Source organism: Tursiops truncatus, chromosome 2, assembly GCF_011762595.2.
Source record: "Tursiops truncatus isolate mTurTru1 chromosome 2, mTurTru1.mat.Y, whole genome shotgun sequence".
Lineage (NCBI taxonomy): Eukaryota > Metazoa > Chordata > Mammalia > Artiodactyla > Delphinidae > Tursiops > Tursiops truncatus.
Window position 1 is genome coordinate 172795010 of NC_047035.1, and position 20824 is coordinate 172815833.

The 20824-nt window shown below is 38.9% G+C and overlaps 1 protein-coding gene across 3 annotated transcripts in view; it reads left to right on the forward strand.

Annotated features, from left to right (window-relative positions):
- The window catches only part of EPC1 (enhancer of polycomb homolog 1), a 93607-nt gene that overhangs the window by 69725 nt on the left and 3058 nt on the right, over positions 1–20824 (forward strand). For 2 of the 3 annotated variants that reach the window (XM_019933522.3, XM_019933520.3), the window contains exons 3-14: positions 5108–5253; positions 5661–5867; positions 6244–6392; positions 7292–7451; positions 8460–8636; positions 8724–8813; positions 8897–9045; positions 10626–10978; positions 18780–18898; positions 18979–19065; positions 19899–20040; positions 20150–20513. In XM_019933522.3, the coding sequence (XP_019789081.1) occupies positions 5108–5253; positions 5661–5867; positions 6244–6392; positions 7292–7451; positions 8460–8636; positions 8724–8813; positions 8897–9045; positions 10626–10978; positions 18780–18898; positions 18979–19065; positions 19899–20040; positions 20150–20513 (2143 nt within the window). The remainder of the gene's footprint in view (positions 1–5107; positions 5254–5660; positions 5868–6243; positions 6393–7291; positions 7452–8459; positions 8637–8723; positions 8814–8896; positions 9046–10625; positions 10979–18779; positions 18899–18978; positions 19066–19898; positions 20041–20149; positions 20514–20824) is intronic. The other variant, XM_019933521.3, reaches the window with a different exon arrangement.

Here is a 20824-nt window from a genome sequence, read left to right on the forward strand (position 1 = left end):
ATAGTTCCAAACTGTGGTTACTTTTCTAAACTATTTCAGAGTGCTATTCAGCATCTCCTGCTCCACAGGGTCTTAATGCTGTTTCTCTTTTGATTGGTGATCTGGAAGCCTTCTAGATTGTACAGCTAGGACTTCTCCTTTCCTATTCATACTGGCAGAAAGGACAAAAACAGTTCTGACCAGGATAGGCAGGAACAATTCTCTCTCCCCCTTCCCCTTTGCACTCGGGTCTCAAGGTTCTCTCCTGTTAATCCTCAAAGGAAATCTTTTTTTATCAGGCAGTCTTGGTGTATATTTGAATATGTATATATGTGTGTGTATAGATACAGATCTGTGCATTTCCGGTTCTGTCCACTGGTAGAGCCAAGAAGCAAAAAATACTCAGTAGCAATAAGCACACCTAGCACCTATTCCCTGATCTGTTCCCTGCTAAATAGGGCCAAGAATATGCAGAGAAATGGCTGATCCCAGGGCTGGGGCAGGGTGAGTACAAGATAAACCTGGAACATCTTGTTATGCCAGAAATTAAGAACTCACAAAAATGGCAGAGGCATATTCCACTGGCTAATTTAGGGACATTTTAAGCAGTGAAATAGTTGGGTACAGTGAGCGACTTACAAACATGGAAAAAGTAGGAATTCATTATCACCACACTGGTAATAAGCCGTGCTAAATGGGGGCTTATTACTATGACCAGAAGTGTAGTCTCGTGGTTTTACAGTACAGAATGTCAAGAGCTGAACGGTGCTGTGCGAAGAGACTGCTGGAGAATCATCTTCGCACTAAGTGCGACCGAGATTGAGCCACACGAGAATCGCCAGTGTGTGCTCTCTGTAAGGGGAAATTCTCATGAGGGTCAGGACATTTCCATGGCCTTAAACTCTCCCCACAAACTGCTCATTAGTTACGGCGGCAGGTGGGGGCGGCAGTTATACGGTGGGGTAATGGGGCAATATCTTGACTGGTGGTCACAGTTACCACCACTTATGAGAAACAGATGAACATCATGTGCCTCTAGGTGTGAGACCCTGGGAAGGACTAAGAATAAAGTCGAGTGGTGTGGCAGCTAAGAGAGTATAACCTAATCACAGTGGGGAAAATCCCACAGACACAGAGTGAGCAACCTGCTAGTAGTGGGAATGGTAATACTCCTGAAACAGACATCATCAGTGTCCTAAAAGACAGCGAAAGGCTGTGGAAATGTTCCAAAGTAAAGGAGGCTAAAGAGACGTCAGGAAAAATAATACCTGATCCCAGAGTGGTCGTGTACTGTAGTGGGAAATGTTATGAATTATTGGATCAGCTGGCAAAAGTGGAATATAAAGTTGATGACTGTACTGTGATTATGTGGAAACACACTCTGAAGTATTTAGCAGGAAAGAGCCATTATGAAGGTAATTTACCCTCTGGTGGCTCAAAATAGTGTGTGTGGGGTGTGTGCGGTGTGTGTGTGTGTATACACATGGAGGGGGAGAGGACACACACATGCAAGTGACAAAGCAAATGGAGTACAATTTTAACAGCAGGTGAATCTGGGTAAAGGATATGCAGGTGTCCCTTGTGCTGTTTTTATTTGGAGGCTTTTATAAGTTTGAATTTATTTATAAATGAAAAGATTTTTAAAAAACAGATCTTTATAGAGCCTCCTTTTGTTTATTACCTCTCAGAACAGAGGTGTCCTTTCTTTATGCCCTGAATCTGAAAGATTACATTTTCTCCTTCCCTTTCCCCATTATTCTTCTGGTTTTACTTTCTCACAGATAAAATCTATAGCATCAACCAACCGTGCAGATATAGCAGAACTTTAACTACAAAGGACTTCATATGTAGGATTTCAAATCTTTCAGATCTGGGATTCTCTGTTTACTGTCCCCAGGTACATTCAAGAAGTGACTCAGTAGTTTATAAATATAAAGAAGTTGAAGAATTTCATGACCTAGCTAGCCAGTGATCGCTTTTGTCTTCTTAGGTCCAAGCAAGGATGTCAAATACCTACCACCGCACAGTAAATACCACTATTACGATGGTCTTTTCTGCTGCCCAGAATTTATTCCAGGGTCTTTGCAAGTAGCTGTTACCAGTCACGGGGAGCTAGTGCTTGAGCGGAAACCTGTGTGCCCTCCCTGCTGTGGGAGGTTTCTCCTCAGCCTCGAATACTGTGCCTTCTTTTCCATCAGGAGTTCTATTCTGTTCCCAGTCTACGTTTTGTGCCATTTTGGGGACCCAAATACCCTTTCACTATTTGCTTCCTGTAATTTAAAAATGCTGCTTGGAGTTATGGACATACCTACCTGTGCACACGTAGTATGAGCTGTAATATGGCATTTGTTACATAGACTTTTGTATGCATTTCACCTTTACTACTGGACTCTAAGCACAGTGGTTTGTACCACTTTGTATCTCCTTTAAAATAATCTAATCAATTTACGTGTACTGTTGTGTTCTTTTTATTAGGTTTATTTTCTATAGAATTTTCTCCTCCATCTCTATAGAATACTGTATTTTGTTTACCTGTATACATATCTGGGTTTATCTCTAGCAGAATGTTTTAAACAGAGTCAGCTTCTACTGTATGTCTCCCATAGTTAACAATTATTGGCTAACTAGGGCTCACTGTAATTGGTAGAACTCAATTAGAAGAGGCAACTCATTTGCCTGTTTCTCTTTAGACCTTGTTTTTTGCACTCAGTAACATGGCCCAGGAAATTTGAAGATATTCCTGTTTCTAGAACCATGATGCATATATGTTACATTTTTTTTTTTTTTTTTTTTTTTTTCGGTACGCGGGCCTCCCACTGCCGTGGCCTCTCCCATTGCGGAGCACAGGCTACGGACGCGCAGGCTCCGCGGCCATGGCTCACGGGCCCAGCCGCTCCGCGGCATGTGGGATCTTCCCGGACCGGGGCACGAACCCATGTCCCCTGCATCGGCAGGCGGACTCTCAGCCACTGCGCCACCAGGGATGCCCCATATGTTACATCTTTATCAGCTGCAGCTGAGCTGTCAGTTGGACATTTGGCTGAAGCCAAATTACACTTCAATCATTGGCTGTGGTTTTTTGGTCAAATGAAATCCTAAAGTGAGATTTTACATGTTAGCTTTTCTCTAGGGTTTTAATATTTTATATCTGAACAAGATTTGGTTCTCCTCATATTTGAAGGTCTTAGATGTGTTTGCATTAACTAAAGAAAAGCTTCTGGCACAGGCAAGAGCAGCCTCTCAGGTACTTGGTCACTTCAGTGGCGAAGACATAGAGCTCCCTAGGGCGGGAATCTTCCTTTCCCATCGCCTTAATTTGTTGGATGTGACTTGTCATTGATGATATAAGGTATGCCAGGAGTATGTCAAGTGTATCTTGATAATGCATAAGTAAGGTGATACTAGGTAGGCTTGTTTAGTTTTTATGAATAATTAAGCTTTGTAAATGTGATTTGCTCTAAAAGAAAAATAAATTTTATAGTGGAGGGTGCCAAAGCAATGTATGAACGAGACCCTACACACGTATAAAGTACACCCTTAAGTAGGCAGAACACTGATAGTTGGGCCCTATCAGTTTGGCTTTCTGGATTATCTGGATCACCCTCTTTAATAGAACTTCCAGTGATGATGGAAATGTTTTTATAATCTGTAGCGTCTGGTAACAGCAGTAACCACTAGCCACATGTAATACTTAGCACTTGAAATGTGGCTACTGAATTTTGCATTAAGTTAATTTAAATCTAATTGGTCATACGTGGCTAGTGGTTACTCCACAGATGTGGATTTTTTTGGTTAGGGACAAAACAACAAGTGTGTTTAATCCAACAGTTGGTTTTTTTTTGGTTTTTTTTTTTTTTTTTTGCGGCACGCGGGCCTCTCACTGTTGTGGCCTCTCCCTTTGCGGAGCACAGGCTCCGGATGCGCAGGCTCAGCGGCCATGGCTCAACGGGCCCAGCCGCCCCGCGGCATGTGGGATCTTCCCGGACCGGGGCACGAACCCGTGTCCCCTGCATCGGCAGGCGGACTCTCAACCACTGCGCCACCAGGGAAGCCCATTAATCCAACAGTTTTAAACCACTTGGGAATCTCCAAAATCTCTGTTTACATTGCAACAGCAAACAGAATTAGATGGTGGAAAATCATTGAAGGGCTGATGGTGCAGGAAACATGGGTGCAGAGAGGGTAACTTATAGAGATTTTTATGAAGGATCTGAATGTTCATTTATTTTAATTAGGAATGTTACAGAAGTGTGATACAGGTCAAAATGAAAATGAAGCATAACGTTATAGTTGCACAAATAATTTGTTGGGTTCCTATGGGCCAGATACTGTGTCAGTCTTGAAGCAGGGATGGCACATGTAGGGCAGGCAGGGTCCCCCCCCTTGTTCCTGTCACAGATGTCACCACGCTGACTGCAGATGTTTTCAGGGTTTTTTTCCACTTGAATAGAGTCAATATCCAAATGCTTTTCAGTAGAGTACTGCGTGCAGAGTTGGTGTACAAGATGAACATGTTTACTGCCTCTGCACTGACGTACAGAGATGGATAAGACACAGTGCTTCCTCTCTGGGAGATCAAGCACATTCGAGTGCTTAACAAATAAGATTGTAAAGTAAAAAGGGGAGTGATCTAGAACAGGCTTTTTTTTAAAAAATTATTTGTTTATTTATTTAAATTTGGCTGTGTTGGGTCTTTGTTGCTGTGCGCGGGCTTTCTCTAGTTGTGGCGAGCGGGGCTACTCTCCGTTGTGGTGCACGGGCTTCTCATTGCGGTGGCTTCTCTTGCTGCAGAGCACGGGCTCCAGGCGCCTGGGCTTCAGTAGTTGTGGCATGTGGGCTCAGTAGTTGTGGTGCACAGGCTTAGCTGCTCTGCGGCACGTGGGATCTTCCAGGACCAGGGCTTGAACCCGTGTCCCCTGCATTGGCAGGCGGATTCTTAACCGCTGCGCCACGAGCGAAGTCCCTTCTTTCTTAAACTTTAAGTGTGGGAAGCTTAGATTGTTTGTGAGTCTGAAAACACAGTCTTTCAAAACTCTTTCCTGTTTCTTTAGAGATTGTCCAGACACCCACGAGAGGCTTTGCCCGTATGTTCACACAGTAAACGGTTGCTTGTGGTTTTTTCTGTCAGCTTTTAGTTTGGATGCTGAGCAGCCCGATTACGATTTGGATTCGGAAGATGAAGTCTTTGTGAATAAACTGAAGAAGAAAATGGACATCTGCCCACTGCAGTTTGAGGAGATGATTGACCGTCTAGAAAAAGGCAGTGGTCAGCAGGTACAGCTTCATTGTATATATATTAAGTGTGTGTATATGTCTATATAAATCTCTCTTCCATATGGAAACAGTGTAATGCTGGGGAGAGGGTAAGCAAGCAGGCTCCGGACAAGCATGAGTTCATGTCTTACCTCTGCCCGTTACTGGCCTGTGTAATATTCAGCATGTTTAAATTTCTCTGTGCCTCTCTTTCCCCATCTGTAAAATAGATGGATAAACATTGCAGGATTTTGTTGCAAAAATTAAATAATTTATATACAGCATCTAGCTCATGGTCTGACATGTACAAGGTGCTCAGCATGTCTGTTGTTACTGCTGTTGTTTTGATTATTGTCATTTAAATTTGCAGGTACTTTTGAGCCTTTTATTTGTATTATGTGAAAATGACGTAATGATTTTACATTTAGCCAGTCAGCCTGCAGGAAGCCAAACTACTGCTGAAAGAAGACGATGAGTTAATTAGGGACGTTCACGAGCATTGGGTCAGACGGAGAAGAGACTGCCGAGGGCCGGCCCTCATCCCAGCAGTGAAACAAGAGAAGCGGGATGGCTCCAGCACAAATGACCCTTACGTGGCCTTTAGAAGACGTACTGAAAAAATGCAGACTCGAAAAGTAAGAAAACCTGGGGAAATTCTGTAGTAATGTTTTTGATGTGAGAAAATTTATTTATAATTATCAGTATCTCAGTATCTGAAGGCTGTGTTTTAATTTGTGTTTAGACAGACTTTCTATATATTGTAATGAAAAATATTAATTTAAAATGTCAGCCTTAAAATTCATTAGAGTTATTAATGATATATTTTAATGTTAATCCATTAAAAACCATATTCAAAATTGATTTCCTGGTAAACCGTGTTCCATTTCAGTGTCTTTAAATTCTCATCTCACCCTTCAAATATATATATTCGTATATATCACTAGCTATACTCAGAATGCCAGTAGTCAGAAATGCTTATTGACATTAAACAAAGCAAATTCACATTTACAGAATCGTAAAAATGATGAAGCCTCTTATGAAAAAATGCTTAAGCTGCGTCGAGATCTGAGTCGGGCTGTTACTATTCTAGAGATGATAAAAAGAAGAGAAAAGAGTAAAAGGGAGCTATTGCACTTAACACTGGAAATTATGGAAAAGAGGTAAAGTATATTTTAATAGCATTAGCAGCGTGGTACCATTAGAATTTTGTGTAGAGTTAATTTATGTCCTAAGCAATTATCTGTAACTCCAGAAATATATTCTTTTAATAATAGAGACTACTGAAATGTGTGCTGTGGTATGCTTTGTATATTTTTACATACGTTCCTCTCTTTATTTTCACTTTTAAAGTGACTGGGTTCAGTAAAATTAAGTTATTAAGTTATGCCAGGTATTTACATTTTGGAATCATATTCTTTTGCCCTTACTTGAGTTGTGTGCAGGGCTGTGAGGGAGAGAACATTTGTCACTTCTAAAGCTTTTATTTTATTTACTAGATGGTACTGAATTTTTTCTTAACACTTAACTGAGCTTTTAACAGGGAAGTATAAAAAGGGGAGAGGGCAAGGCCCATAATCTTAACACTCAGGTAATCCTTTAGCAGGGAGCACAGTGAAAACTTCAAGCCTCACTCCCCTATTTCGTAGTCCCTACTCCCAAAGAAAACCACTAATCAGTTTATTGTGATTCATTTCAGAAAAGTTAGTTTTATAGCACAGGCAACTCAAATTAGCAGAAAGTTCCTCCGCACCATTTTAGGCATGAATTTCAACATCTCCACCAAATCTTTCGCCAAAATTGCTATGTTAAAATTTAAACCTTTGTTTTCTTTCCCACAGTTACCTATTAATGGTGCCAAGATAAAGCTATAAGCCAAAAAGCAAAAGAAAGAATAGGAATTATGTAATCTTTAGTTTTAATAAGCATTCAGCAAATAGTTTACCTGTAATGTTACCTTAGGTCTAATCAGGATTTATAGTTATAGCTCAGTTAATTAGTCGTCACGAGGATGAGTACTTCCTGAACTAACGTTTTCAACTTCCTTTCTTTGCCATTTCAGGTATAGTCTGGGTGACTACAGTGGCGAGATCGTGTCTGAGGTCATGGCGCAGAGACAGCCCATGAAACCTGCTTACTCCATCCCCGTTGTCCCCCTCACCAACAGCGGCCAGTTCAAACACCAGGAAGCCATGGACGTGAAGGAGTTTAAAGCTAATAAGGTGATAAAAATTTCTGTGGGCGGTAGTAGCTGATAATGTTGAGTGGTATTTTATCACTAGATTCAGAGTGAAAAAGAAAAAATATGTATACAAACTCTACCGTGAAAGCCAGCTTTTGGTTTAAGACTGGCCTTTAGATATAGCAGTAGAACTTGTAAAGAGAGATACCTTATAGTTGAATAATTAACTTTTCTTTAAAAACCGTAATGCCATAAACTGCATAAATCTTGGTATAAATATTTATGTCAGCCGTGATACCTGCCATAATCTTTTTCTTCCTAACAAATATCATTTCTGCCTCTGATCTTTCTTGCCTGTTGCCTGTACCTCAAATTCATACCTCTCCTGGCCTCTGCCCTCACCTGCCGTACACATTTCTAACATGCGCTGTGCTCATTGCTCTGTCACTCTTGCCTCTGTGTTTTATTCCCGTGTTGTTTCCCTATATAATGATTTCATATCTTTATCCTCTAAAACTGCTCGCAATTCTCTCTCATTGTTTAGCTAGCAAGTCCTTACTACTCTTTATTTTTTTAATATCTCAGCATTATGGATTTATTTTTCACTATGTTAACAGTTATCTGAAGTTTGCTTTGTGTATATGTTTCATTATTACTTTGCCAATATTGATTTGTTAATTCTTTAGAATAAAGACTAGACATCCCTTTTTAAAAATGCTCCCCTAGAATTTTCATAGAAAACTAAGAAACAGATACAGGAGCCAGCAGTAAATACTAATTGTTGTTCAAGGATTTCAGCAGCTGGAGAACTTCTGTTCTCTTCTTTTACTTGATTATGATTATGTTTAGGTTGTAGAAACATATTCCTGTTTTCACAGAGACCAACCTCTAAGACTTTACAATAGAAGATGACAGAATGTTAAGGGTCTTGTATCTCTTATGAGTGGGAATGCCTTCATTTTAGCAGTAAACTTATTTTTAAAACTCCCCCCAAACTTTCAGTTTGTTGAACATGGTTTCTAGTGTGTAATTCATGACTGTATTGCAGCAAGATAAGGCCGAGCTTATCCGACCTAAGCGTAAATATGAAAAGAAGCCCAAAGTCTTACCTTCGTCTGCTGCCGCCACTCCTCAGCAGGCCGGCCCCGCCGCGCTGCCTGGCTTCAGCGCTAAAGACCTGAACCAGTATGACTTTCCCAGCTCGGACGAAGAGCCTCTCTCCCAGGTCAGTGTAAACATTTCTGATTTCTCATGAACACACACGAGGAATGTGGGAAGGCACATGTTCTGACGCACTTCCTTTTATTTAAAGGTTCTGTCTGGCTCTTCGGAAGCTGAGGAAGAGAATGACCCCGATGGTCCTTTTGCTTTCCGTAGGAAGGCAGGCTGTCAGTACTATGCTGTAAGTTTCGGGCTCTCTTTTTAAGTAACAGACTGTTCACCTGGAGCTGACAAAAAAAAATAATCCAGATTTTCCTTTTTAAGCCTCACTTAGACCAAACTGGCAACTGGCCTTGGACTAGTCCTAGCGACGGAGGATTAGGGGATGTGCGATACCGCTACTGCTTGACCACCCTGACCGTGCCCCAGAGGTGTATCGGATTTGCACGAAGACGGGTTGGGCGCGGTGGAAGGTAAGGCGCCTCTGTGTTCCTAGCAGAGGGATGTTTTAGATGGTGGGCAATGGGATCTAAAGCTTAAAGTGAGGTGGTCCTTCTAAAGAGCTCGTTTTGTTCCTGTCTGCTATTCTTAACTGATTTTTTTGACTGAGATACTTCACCACTTTGTTACCTGTTTCTTATACAACCGTAGCTTTTAATGCATAACTAATGGTTCCCTAACGGATCTGCTTTTCTTCCCAAGATCGAAAGCCTCCGAGATAGATGAAGGCAAGTGTAAATCAGGATTACAAAAAATCGTTTTAGGAGTTCTGAGAGATATTGAGAAAAAGGATTAAATATTTAAGCTCAGAAGTGTCATATAACTGGTACACTGAGTTAACTCGCCAGTGGAGAGGCTCCAGGGCCCATGCAGGACCTGATCTTTGTTTAGACCTGATAGAGCCCTTCATACTCTGGGTGCCTTTATGTGTGAAGTTGTGTGTGGGAGCGGGGAGGAGTTGCAGAACACATGAAAGGGAAGGAAAAGAAAGGCACTCGTATAATATTAGTGAAAAAAAATTAAAAGGCAAAGCAGGTAAATCATCAAGGTGCTTTGAGGAAGAAAGCTAAGTGTATAATTTACAGTCAGTTAATGACTTATACACATTTCTTTCATTTTTGAATCTTTTTTTTTGTTTTTTGGTTTTTTTTTTTGCGGTACGCGGGCCTCTCACGGTTGTGGCCTCTCCCGTTGCGGAGCACAGGCTCCAGACACACAGGCTCAGAGGCCATGGCTCATGGGCCCAGCTGCTCCGCGGCATGTGGGATCTTCCCGGACTGGGACACAAACCCGCATCCCCTACATTGGCAGGCGGACTCAACCACTGCGCCACCAGGGAAGCTCTCATTTTTGAATCTTGATTGCAGTTATTATCACTTCACCGTTAGTTTAGAATTATCCAGTCACTAAAATACATTTTATTAAGCACTTTTTCAACCCCATCATTATGTTTACATCATAGTAGTGAAAATTCTCTACATTGGCTATATTTTATTTGATACTAGCATGAGTCAGTGTTAACATCCTAAGATGGAATCATTTATAAGGTTTATATAAATAAAATGAAAATATATCCTCTCGAGTGGTAGCTTCAAATATTTTGTCTATAAAAAATTTTAATAGCGTAAAATATCCAAAGATCACATACCTTGTACTGCTTTTCTCCTACCCACCCCCTCGAAAAAAAAAAAATGAAGTTTTTGCTTAAATAAAGAACAGATATGTTAGCAATATTTCATGAATGTTTTGGTGCTTTGTAATGGAAGTGAAAAGTCAAATTCGCTTGTATGCAGTAAAACCAAATGTAGAACTGTTAGAAGACTCCAGCTGTGTAAGATGGGTCGTATACCTTATTCTCTAAGGCGGATTACTTTCTTCTTTAATCGAATCATTATAAAGTGAAAGAACCTTAACAGAAATTGAGATTTTAGCCCATAGAGCCAAATAACGAAGTAATCAAATTTATAGCTCTTAAATGTTCAGTATGAGGTGGCTTTGGGGGACTTGGGGGAGTAGCTGTTTTACATGTCTGTTTGTGCCTTATTTTTAACAGGGTCTTACTGGACAGAGCTCACTCGGACTATGACAGCATGTTTCGCCATCTGGATTTGGAAATGCTTTCCTCACCACAACATTCTCCAGTCAATCAGATTGCCAATACCTCAGAAACAAATACCTCGGACAAATCTTTCTCTAAAGACCTCAGTCAGATACTAGTCAATATCAAATCATGTAGATGGCGGCATTTTAGGCCTCGGACACCATCCCTACGTGACAGTGACAGTGATGGAGTCTCCTGTAGAAAATGGTATCGGAGTGTAAGTCGAACAGGAGCAGCACAGCCCGGGACCCAGACATGCAGCGCCTCTGCGCAGAGTAAAAGCGGCAGTGGCTCAGCGCACTTTGGTATGTTCATTCGTTACGACGTGCGTTTCTGTAGAAGCACCGGGTTCATCAGTTTTTGGAATATGTGGTCTATTATACTTACAGCTAAAAGTCCTTTTCTCTTAAAATAGAACTTGTTAAAAATCAAGGTTTAAGTATTTATTTGAGTCCTGATTGTACGTGTGTCTTCATTTAAACATTTCCACATACGTAAGATGTTTACTGCTATTTAACATATAACATTTGTTTCCTGGATATACTTTGTGAACTGCCAACCAAGACCCAACTATTATGTTTCAAATAATAAAAAAAGAAAATGGACCATAAGTTGATAGTGTTTTATATTTGGACACTTTTCTGGTCTTTTACTTAGACTGCTTTAAAGTAAGCCAGCAAGTCGATAGATATACAAGCTTTCTGTGCTTACACATTCATTCAGAATAACTTGTAAGAGGGAAGCTAATTTTTCAAAGAACAACGTTTGTGTAAGGATTATTTTAATAATTTTGGAAACATTTTCAGGTAATACCTACTTTAGCATTAGGCCTACATTGTGAAATGTGTCTAAAATAAATGCCATCTACTTAAAATATTCTTCAAAGTTTAGTTTTCTGTTTTAAAGCAAATATCTGTTGTTTGAGGCTTGTAGATTATAGAAATTCACTGTTAAAATTGTCATACAGATTTTTATAAAGATGTTTATTCTGTCCCCCTAATTATCTGGTAAGGCTACAGTTAAACCTAATAAATATGAAAATGTGCTTCTTATTCTTGAAGACCTTCAGAAAAGGTTCCATAAACTAATTTACTTTGTGGTTAGAAATAAAGTACTTCTGCGGAGCGGAAGTCGTTCAACTCATAAGAAAAATAATAACATTTCAGAAATCAAGCAGAAGATAATCTAACTTAGTCTGAGGCCTACCTAACAGGTTATTTATAATCCCATTAATTTCAGAGTCTATATCATGAAGAGTCAGTTTCTCTCTGCTTTTATAGTCTTAAAAATCAAAATGAATTTTTCAGTATGAAGGAGGATATATATTGGTGTGAGTGTAGAGATTTTAATAGTATAAACTTATAATATGTTTCCCTGATAAAGATTTTTCAGTTGTTTAAAATTCTTTTGAGACTAGACGTAGAAAATTGGCTTGTTCTGTCAATTCGTCTTCTCCACCTCTTAAAATAAAGTCATATAACTATCCTAAGGCTCTTACAGTGATTTTTTTTAATGTAAATTGTTTGCCATACTACCTAAGTAAGCGTTGATACTGTAAAACTTACTTGATTTGTGTTTGCCGAAGAATATTAAAAGGTGAACAATGAACAGTAGTATTACCAAAAGTGTAGCTGAAAAAAATCTTTAATAACCGTATAATTTTCTTTTTAATCATTTCCTTCCCCTGTATATGTGATAAAATTAGATGGGTTTATCAATTTTTTCCTGTTGCATCTAATTGTTTTCAATTTTCCCTTAAATTTTACCAGATCTTCCTGTATAGTTAGAGAATAGATACCTGCAGGTTGCTTTAGGGTAGTGCTTCATTCTTTCATGTTTGTGGATATTCCAGAAACCTAAAGCTTTTCTCTTTGTGCTCTATAAAGTATGTAACAGTGGACTCATACCATGTGTAGCTTTAACTTAAGGGAATTCAGCTATAGGCCCCTGGGGAAAAAATTAAAATTTTAGCAGTTCAGATATTATACAGGATTCTAAATAGAGTTGAACTAAAAGAGTGAGCCACGCTGGCAGCGGGAGAAGTGAGTCTATTACTGTTCCTCTTGCAGCGTCAGTGCCTGCATTGCTGCCTCGCTCTGTTAAGCATCTCATCTTGTCGATGTAATTGTAGTTTTAAAGATTTTTTTTTTTCATTTGGTGTAGCCCCCAGATACAAACCAAACTGCTCCGTCTGGCATTCAGCCACAGAAACTCTGATCTAGCGTGATGCCAAAGGAAACGCGGCTGTGTCGGGCTTGTTGAAAGGAGGAGATGGACCCGTCGTGGTACACGCTAAAGGAATTTTTAAGGCTTAATTTTTACCACACTGACTTTAGAACTTAACCAGTCATTATATGACCTACGAGTCAGCTGATATACTTGCCTGCCGCCTAAGCCAAATATGTGGGTTTTGATTTAGCCATTTTTGATTATTCTATCATTGTTTTAAATATTAATATTTATGTGTATGCTGTGACATAGTGATGCCCTCTGGACTGATTGTCCCTTTTCTAATACATAAGCCTCTATAAGGGCCTGTTCTCACTTTGAAATAGGAAATTCTAATGAGGCCGTCAGGAGCCATGTTTTTGGTAAAGGCCTGAGTTCTAACACGCCAGCTTTCGTAGCCTCTGTGTCAGCTGCTGCTTGGAGTCTTTTTTGCTTGCTTCCCTGTCTTGACCATTTTGCAGAGTTATGCAGTCAGACCAGTAGCCTGGTTAGTCAGTGCTAGAGTGCTTGGGCCTCTGGGTACTGTACAGCAGAATGACACAGTGTTAGAATTTTTAGGACTGGATTTTAGTACATAAGGATAAATTGTGTATTTTAAATAATCTTTAGTTAATATGTGATTTGGACAGTTTCCAAATACATTTTTGTATTTTTTTTTTATCTACAAAAATATCTTTGGGGAATTCCCAGGCGGTTCAGTGGTTAGGACTTCGCACTCTCTCCCTACCGAGGGCCCGGGTTCAATCCCTGCTCGGGGAAGTAAAATCCCACAAGCTGGGTGGTGCAGCCAAAAGAGAAAAGGAAAAAAAAACTTTATTAAAAAAATCTTTGAAAGCTTAGTGTTTGTTCAGTGACTAAGTATTCATTTGCATGTGTTTGAGGGGATATCAGATTCAGAATTAATACCTTTTTTCATAATTAGGAAGGACTCTGTAATTCAGAAAGACTGAAAACAGAAAAGTGATTTTTTTTTTCCCCAGAAAAGTGATTTTAAAACTATTATATGTTCAGGATTTGAATTCCTAGTTCCCAGTGAAATTTCATCAGCATTTTAAGTCATTTTCCCAAACTCCCATATCTACAGTATAGATTTGGATTATTTTCATAAGTCAATAAGAAATTGTAGCAAGAATGATAGGTTCTAATAAGTCTCAACATCTGTAGCTTACTCAGCAGTGCGGTTTACTTCTATTTGTAGCATAAATTTTTAAAACATTTTTATTGGAGTGTATAGTTGATTAACAATGTTGTGTTAGTTTCTGCTGTACAGCAAAGTGACTCAGTTATACATATACATATATCTACTCTTTTTTTTTTTTTTTTTTTTTTTTGCGGTACGCGGGCCTCTCACTGCCGTGGCCTCTCCCGTTGCGGAGCACAGGCTCCGGACACGCAGGCTCAGTGGCCATGGCTCACGGGCCCAGCCGCTCCACGGCATGTGGGATCTTCCCGGACCAGGGCACGAACCCGTGTCCCCTGCATCAGCAGGCAGACTCTCAACCACTGCGCCACCAGGGAAGCCCCTATCTATTCTTTTTTAGATTCTTTTCCCATATAGGTCATTACAGAGTATTGAGAAGAGTTCCCTGTGCTCTACAGTAGGTCCTTATTAGTTAGCATAAAATTTTAATATTACGGTAAAAAAGGAGCTCTAGATTTGAACACTGAATATTTTCATTGTTAGATTTTGTAGATTTGTGGGACCTTATCCTTACCTGGATGTGTTTCAAAACTCAGAATTACTTCCTCAGCAGATTCTGGAGTAACACCCATAGTGAAATACATTAATAGTTCTACAGTTGTGTAGTGAAGTGCGAGAATAGTCACACTCAGTGGAAAGTTTGACCACAAATAACCTCACATTCAAGATGTTTGCAGCCAAATGAATTCAGGTTTGGTCGTGTTTTGCCATCATATGAATTACAACAAACTTTTGTTTTCAGATTGGCTGTTTTAGGTAACTGATACGTGCTCACGAACCTCCAGTCTGTCAGTTCAGGCTTACTGATGAGGCGGTCGTACTGTAATACTGTCTGGAGTCATTTCAGCTTATGTTTATTTCTTTATAGTTACCCTTCTCTCCTGTATTAAAATAATTTTCTACCTGTGTACTGCTCAGAGAAATTTCTAATTGAGGAGTATCTTTTAAAGCAGGTGTTTGGGTTTGTTGGTTTTTTTTTTTTAACAAAATATACATTTTGGTAATCTAGAATCCATCTTCTCAAACTGAATTTTCAAATTGTTTACTTTTTCCTAAGTACCTGTCACCTTCCTCCCCCCACAGCCCTGCCGCCCCCGGTCATTCCATTGATCTGCTCCAGCTACAGGAATGTGACTTAAAGGCCAGCAGGCTGAGCACTAGGCCATTCCTGGCGCTGGTGTACCTACTGCATGATAGGTCCTTGCATAGGACGTGGACTCGTAAAGTTTTAGATTATTTCATCTAAATTCCTACCCCAGAGGATTGTTAGAGGCTACCCACAGAGCGGTGGTTTCTGGCCTCTGCCTCGGCACCTCTAGGGACAGATTAAAATTCAGCAACTTTCTAGATCAGGTTATTCTGCAGTTGGGAGTCTTGTTTAGAAAGTTTGTCCATATATCGAGCAAAAGCTGCCTCCTTAAATTTAAATCCGCAGGTCCTGTTTGCCCTTGGAAGCACACTGAGTGCGTTTTCTTGCTCTCCCACATCATAGTGTCCTCCAGATATTTGAAGTCCTGTCGTGCTCCTTCCCTGTTCTCAGCTTTTAATCTTGTCCCTCCCGTGACTCTGCTCCGCTCCCTAGACCCCTGTCTGTCAGATGCTCTATAGATGAGATTTCTTTTAAAGCATGATGCACACTGTTGGTACCTAAAAAGTTTGATTATTTTTTGTAAATCATATTAAATCTGAAACAAACTTTTGTCTATTTCTTTTTATATTTAAAATCTCATTGGTTTGGGGGTAGCTTTATTTCCCCTTCCACTACTAAATATCTTTGTGACCTCGGATGAAAGTTTCTTCATCTCTAGTGTGGGATTATAGAAGGAAATCACCAAGAATCCCTCCTGATCTAAAATTTTTTGGTCCTTTGAAATGATTCTGATTCTAGGTCTGGTGATCTGTCCACAAAACCACCTTGTCCATCTTTATGTGAATTGCAAACTTGACTACCACACAATATCTGGAGGTAGACATACAACCTAAAAACTTTACCTTGATAGAGATACAGGGAAATATGCTCATTTTTGTTTATTTCCACTTAGCATTTGGTTAGACTTTGCTCAGTTTCCTGGGTAAGTAATAGTGCAAAACCCAGCTCAGATTTTATTTGCCCAAATTTACTGCCTTACCTTTGTCCAAGCTTTCCTACTCATTCATACAGCCTTTTGGATTGGAATTTTATTTCTCAGAAGAAGTATAAAATCTTAGCATCTCATGGCTTGAAAAGGACCTTAATGATGACCTAATTTAATCTCGTGTATTTCAGATGAACATACTGAGCCCCAAATGATTAAATAACTTGCTCAGGTGAACTCAGCCAGTTATGACAGAGCTGAGAATGAAAGAAAAATCAAGATCTCTTGGCCCCTAGACCCATGGTTTTTATTACCATCACTTCTAGCTTATGTTACTCTGTGCATTTCTTCTAGAACATCTATCAGAAATGGCCAGGGGAAATTTTTATAACTAGACTCTGGAGTATAGAGATATGTAAGAAATAGGCTAACATAGGGATCTCAATGAGCGTTAGTGATCTAAAATGTCAGTTGCATTTTTATTTCTAAATCTGTATTTGGAGGAAGTTAACAGTTGTTAAAAAAAAAGTGAAATTCACAAAACCCTCAGAGACTGAGGACTGAAATGTTGATTTAAATTGGGAAGAAATATTTGGAAACTTTATTCAAATCGATTTCCAATTTAATATTGCCAATGTTTAAATTAAAACAAATACCAGCAGAATTCTGCAAAAGAATATTTTCATTCATATAAATGGAGTTTTGTATATAGATCTTTACAGTGAATGCTAAATTATTGTTTTCTAGATGTGTAATGACGTGACCTTCCAGAAATGGTCCTTTTTTTCTTCTTCTTCTTTTTTAAGTTTATTAATTATCTCCTACCAGGAAATTCAAGGTTTAGGCAACGCACTTAAGCTTAGGAAATTAAAGTAGAAATCACAGAAACATATTAGCGAACCTGTCTAATAAATTAAGGATCTTTAGTTTTAAACAGTTGCTTTTATGGATTTTTTTCCAACATAGAGATATTATTTTAATTATAATCACTCTTTCAGGGCAGCTTTTTTTTTTTTTTTCAAGTTCTGGTTTAACACGTTTCTGTTATATGGAAATGGTCACGTTGACAGAAAGTTTATGTCAGTATTTAGGGATTATCCTATTATCAATAAAAGCTTTTTCCGGTAGAATTCAGATCTGAGAATTACAAACATAGTAGGAAGAGAAACTCATCAAAGGACATATATCAACTAAACAGATTTGTAACACCCAAAATAAGAAAATGAAAAGTAGAATTTTTCCAACAAGAAATTATTTTTTGCCTTTGTAACCCAAGAAATTAGTTCAGCGCAAGTAGAAAAGCCTGTGTAAATACTAATAACTTCTGAGGTTTCCTTAAACATTATTTCACAGTTTTCTGATGCGTTCAAAACGTGGTAGAATTTCTACTTAACATCTATCTAAGCATTTTGTAGGTGTCCTAGGCAGAAGCTGTATCCTGGGGGATAAAGATTCTTATGAGTTATAAGTGAAAATTGCAAAACTTGATGAAGTAATACTCTAAAGAAATTTTCAAAATGTCTTTAACTAAAGACAACAAATTAGCTGACAGTATTTTGAAAACATTAAACTTTAGATTGAGGAAATATGCATGATTTATAGATTCCCTAGTACCCAGGGATGCATGATAACCCTTTTTTTCTGTTTTAAATAGTTCTTACGCAACCATCACAGGCTTCTTAAAAGAAGCCTTAAAGTCAGATGTTGTGATTGTATGTGCTTTTTTTTTTTCTTTTTTTTAAATTGGCAAAAAAAAAAGGAAAAAGAAAAAGAAAAAGGTTTCCTTTTTAAAAACTGCACACACTTTTTGGGGGAGTAATAAATGAACATTTTTTTGTTTGTTTTTTTTAGAACTGAGCTCTCCATAGACAAACATAAGTAGCATAACACAGTGTCTTTCCTCAGACATCATTCTGTACAGTAAACCAACATAAACATCTCCGTTCTTATTGACTGGATTTTTTCCAGGTGGGTTAATTGGGTGGGGAAAATTAATTAACCTTTGGAGCCTCTTTTCTTCCTGTTAAACTTAAAGGATGGGTTCTTTAAAAAAAAAAAAGTAATAAACCAACAACCTTATATTTCATATGAAGGAAATTTTTGTAATGACTAAAATTAGAAAATATGTAGAACAATTAGTATTTCTACACAGAACTGCTAGGGATCATCTGAATGCATTGGGACAGTAGTATGAATAAACTAGAAACTAAATGGTGATTATCAGATTTCTTCTCAAGCTCAGTGCAAAGTTGAATTTCAAATAATGCGGATGAAAAAAGCTGGTATTACCTTTTACACTGTCTAGCACAAGTGTCACAGCTTACAAAAAGTAATGGTTTTGAAACTTGGGAAGTGAGCACTTCTCTTTCCTATGTGCAGCTCGGAAAGTTTCATTTTGTTTTTCTTTAAACTCAAGCCACTCTCGTTAAGTGTGGTTATAAAAATGCTGAAATTTTCATTCGGAAGTGATCTTTAACAGGATGCTAAAATGCTTTAATTCTGCGCAAGTTTTTTTTAAATGCTAAAATTTGTTTTCGTGTACTGTATGAGGCATGCGATAGCTGCGGCTTTTTGTAAAGTGTTTTCTCATTTTATGTTCAGCATTTACAGCCGAACAATACCAGCAACATCAGCAGCAGCTGGCACTCATGCAGAAACAGCAGCTTGCACAAATTCAGCAACAGCAAGCAAGTAGTAATTCCTCCACCACCACGTCACAGGTGAGGGATTTGTCTGTCTTATGATTATCCCTCATGGTTTCCCACCAGAGTTCATCTCTAATTACCAACTGTTGTCATAGAGCCTTGCATCTAACCAGCAGGAAAGTGGCTTTCACCTGAATCTACATCATAGCCATTCTGTACAGGGTTTAGAAAGAACGTTCCAGGTGAGTATAGAAGCTGTTGCCCTCTGCTACCTATTTTAAAAAGTAAAACTAAAAAGCATAGTCAGATGAGATGAAGACCCTGTCTTCAAGTCTGACCTGTAGTCTGTGAATGTACCTCTTTAATATACAACCCCACCCAGCTCTCTATGTGGAGAGTTTTAATTATTATTAAAATTTATGCTAAAATAACCTCTTTTACTATTAAATCACTTTTGAACTTAAAGCATGATAAATGTTTGCCACTTAAACGTATTTAAGGCTTAACTAAAGGCTGAGATTCGTGTCTCTAAGCATCTTAGAGGAAAAATTCATTAAAAAAAAATTCAAGACGCTTCTTAATTTCTAGGCTGAGTTAGAATGTGATGTTTTGTTCCTTCTGTTCCAAAGGGATAGTTATCTTACTGTCCCAAAGGTGCCTTTGGTCACGTGTGTATATGTATGTGTAAGTTAGATGAAGGAAGTTTTACATACTTATTCAGATTATATGAATTGATTCATTCATTGACTCATTCATTGCAAATCACTGAAATGTTTTACTAGCATATTTCGTGTCCAACACTTTGTGTTGGAGGTTTACTGTTTCCACCTTATAAAAGGTTTATTTTGGTAATTCCATATTATATATTGTCACATAAGAAGATCAAAATTCATAATCCTTGAGTTATAAGATGATTTGAACACTAATCCAATTTATGCCTGTCAGAGAGATGAAGATATTTCAGTGGTTTGCAACTTTCATTTATATTCAGACTGATTTTGGTAACCTGTGTAGCTTTAGTAATAATTTGAGACTAAGTGATGCTGATTAGATTTGTGTTGTATTTTCTTTTTAGGGTTTTGTTTCCAAGACTTTGGATTCTGCCAGTGCTCAATTTGCTGCTTCTGCTTTGGTGACATCAGAACAACTGATGGGATTCAAGATGAAGGAGGATGTGGTGCTTGGAATCGGGGTGAATGGCGTCCTTCCAGCCTCAGGTAAAAGGATAAAGACGTTTGAGGTGTTTTGATAGTGTTTGTAACGTATGTCTGTAGTAAACAAGGAGCAGAGTTGCGGTTGTTCAGCTGCTTCTTTCCTTTTCCCTAGGAGTATACAAGGGCTTACACCTCAGTAGTACTGCACCCCCGGCACTTGTCCACACGAGTCCGTCGACAGCAGGGCCAGCTTTGCTACAGCCTGCGAACGCGACGCAGACGGCGGGTTCCCACAGTGCACCGAGTCACCCAGTGACTGCTGCCAGTTCTGCAACAACTCAGGTTCTGATTGGGAACAACATCCGATTAACTGTACCTTCATCAGTCGCCACTGTAAACTCTCTTGCCCCCATAAACGCACGACACATACCTAGGACTTTAAGTGCTGTCCCATCGTCTGCCTTAAAGCTGGCTGCCGCAGCAAACTGTCAAGTTTCCAAGGTCCCGTCTTCATCCGCCGTAGATGCAGTTCCACGGTGAGTAGTTATTTAAACCCAAAGTGTTTGAAAAATATGAAATCTGACTTAAATTCTGTGGCATTGCTCTCTACTTATTTCTTTGTGTTTTTTGCTCTTTTCCTTATATACATTAAAAATGTATAGATGAGAATTCCTTATTTATGTAAGAACTAAACAGATAAAATGTTGTAATTCAATATTGCTGAGAATTTGAACTTTCAAGGGAGTATAGTGAATATTGCATGTATGATTGGGACATGACTTAGTATAATAAGAGCTTATAATAGTCTCACTCTTTATTTCACCTTTGGATCGAAGGAGTTCTCTTT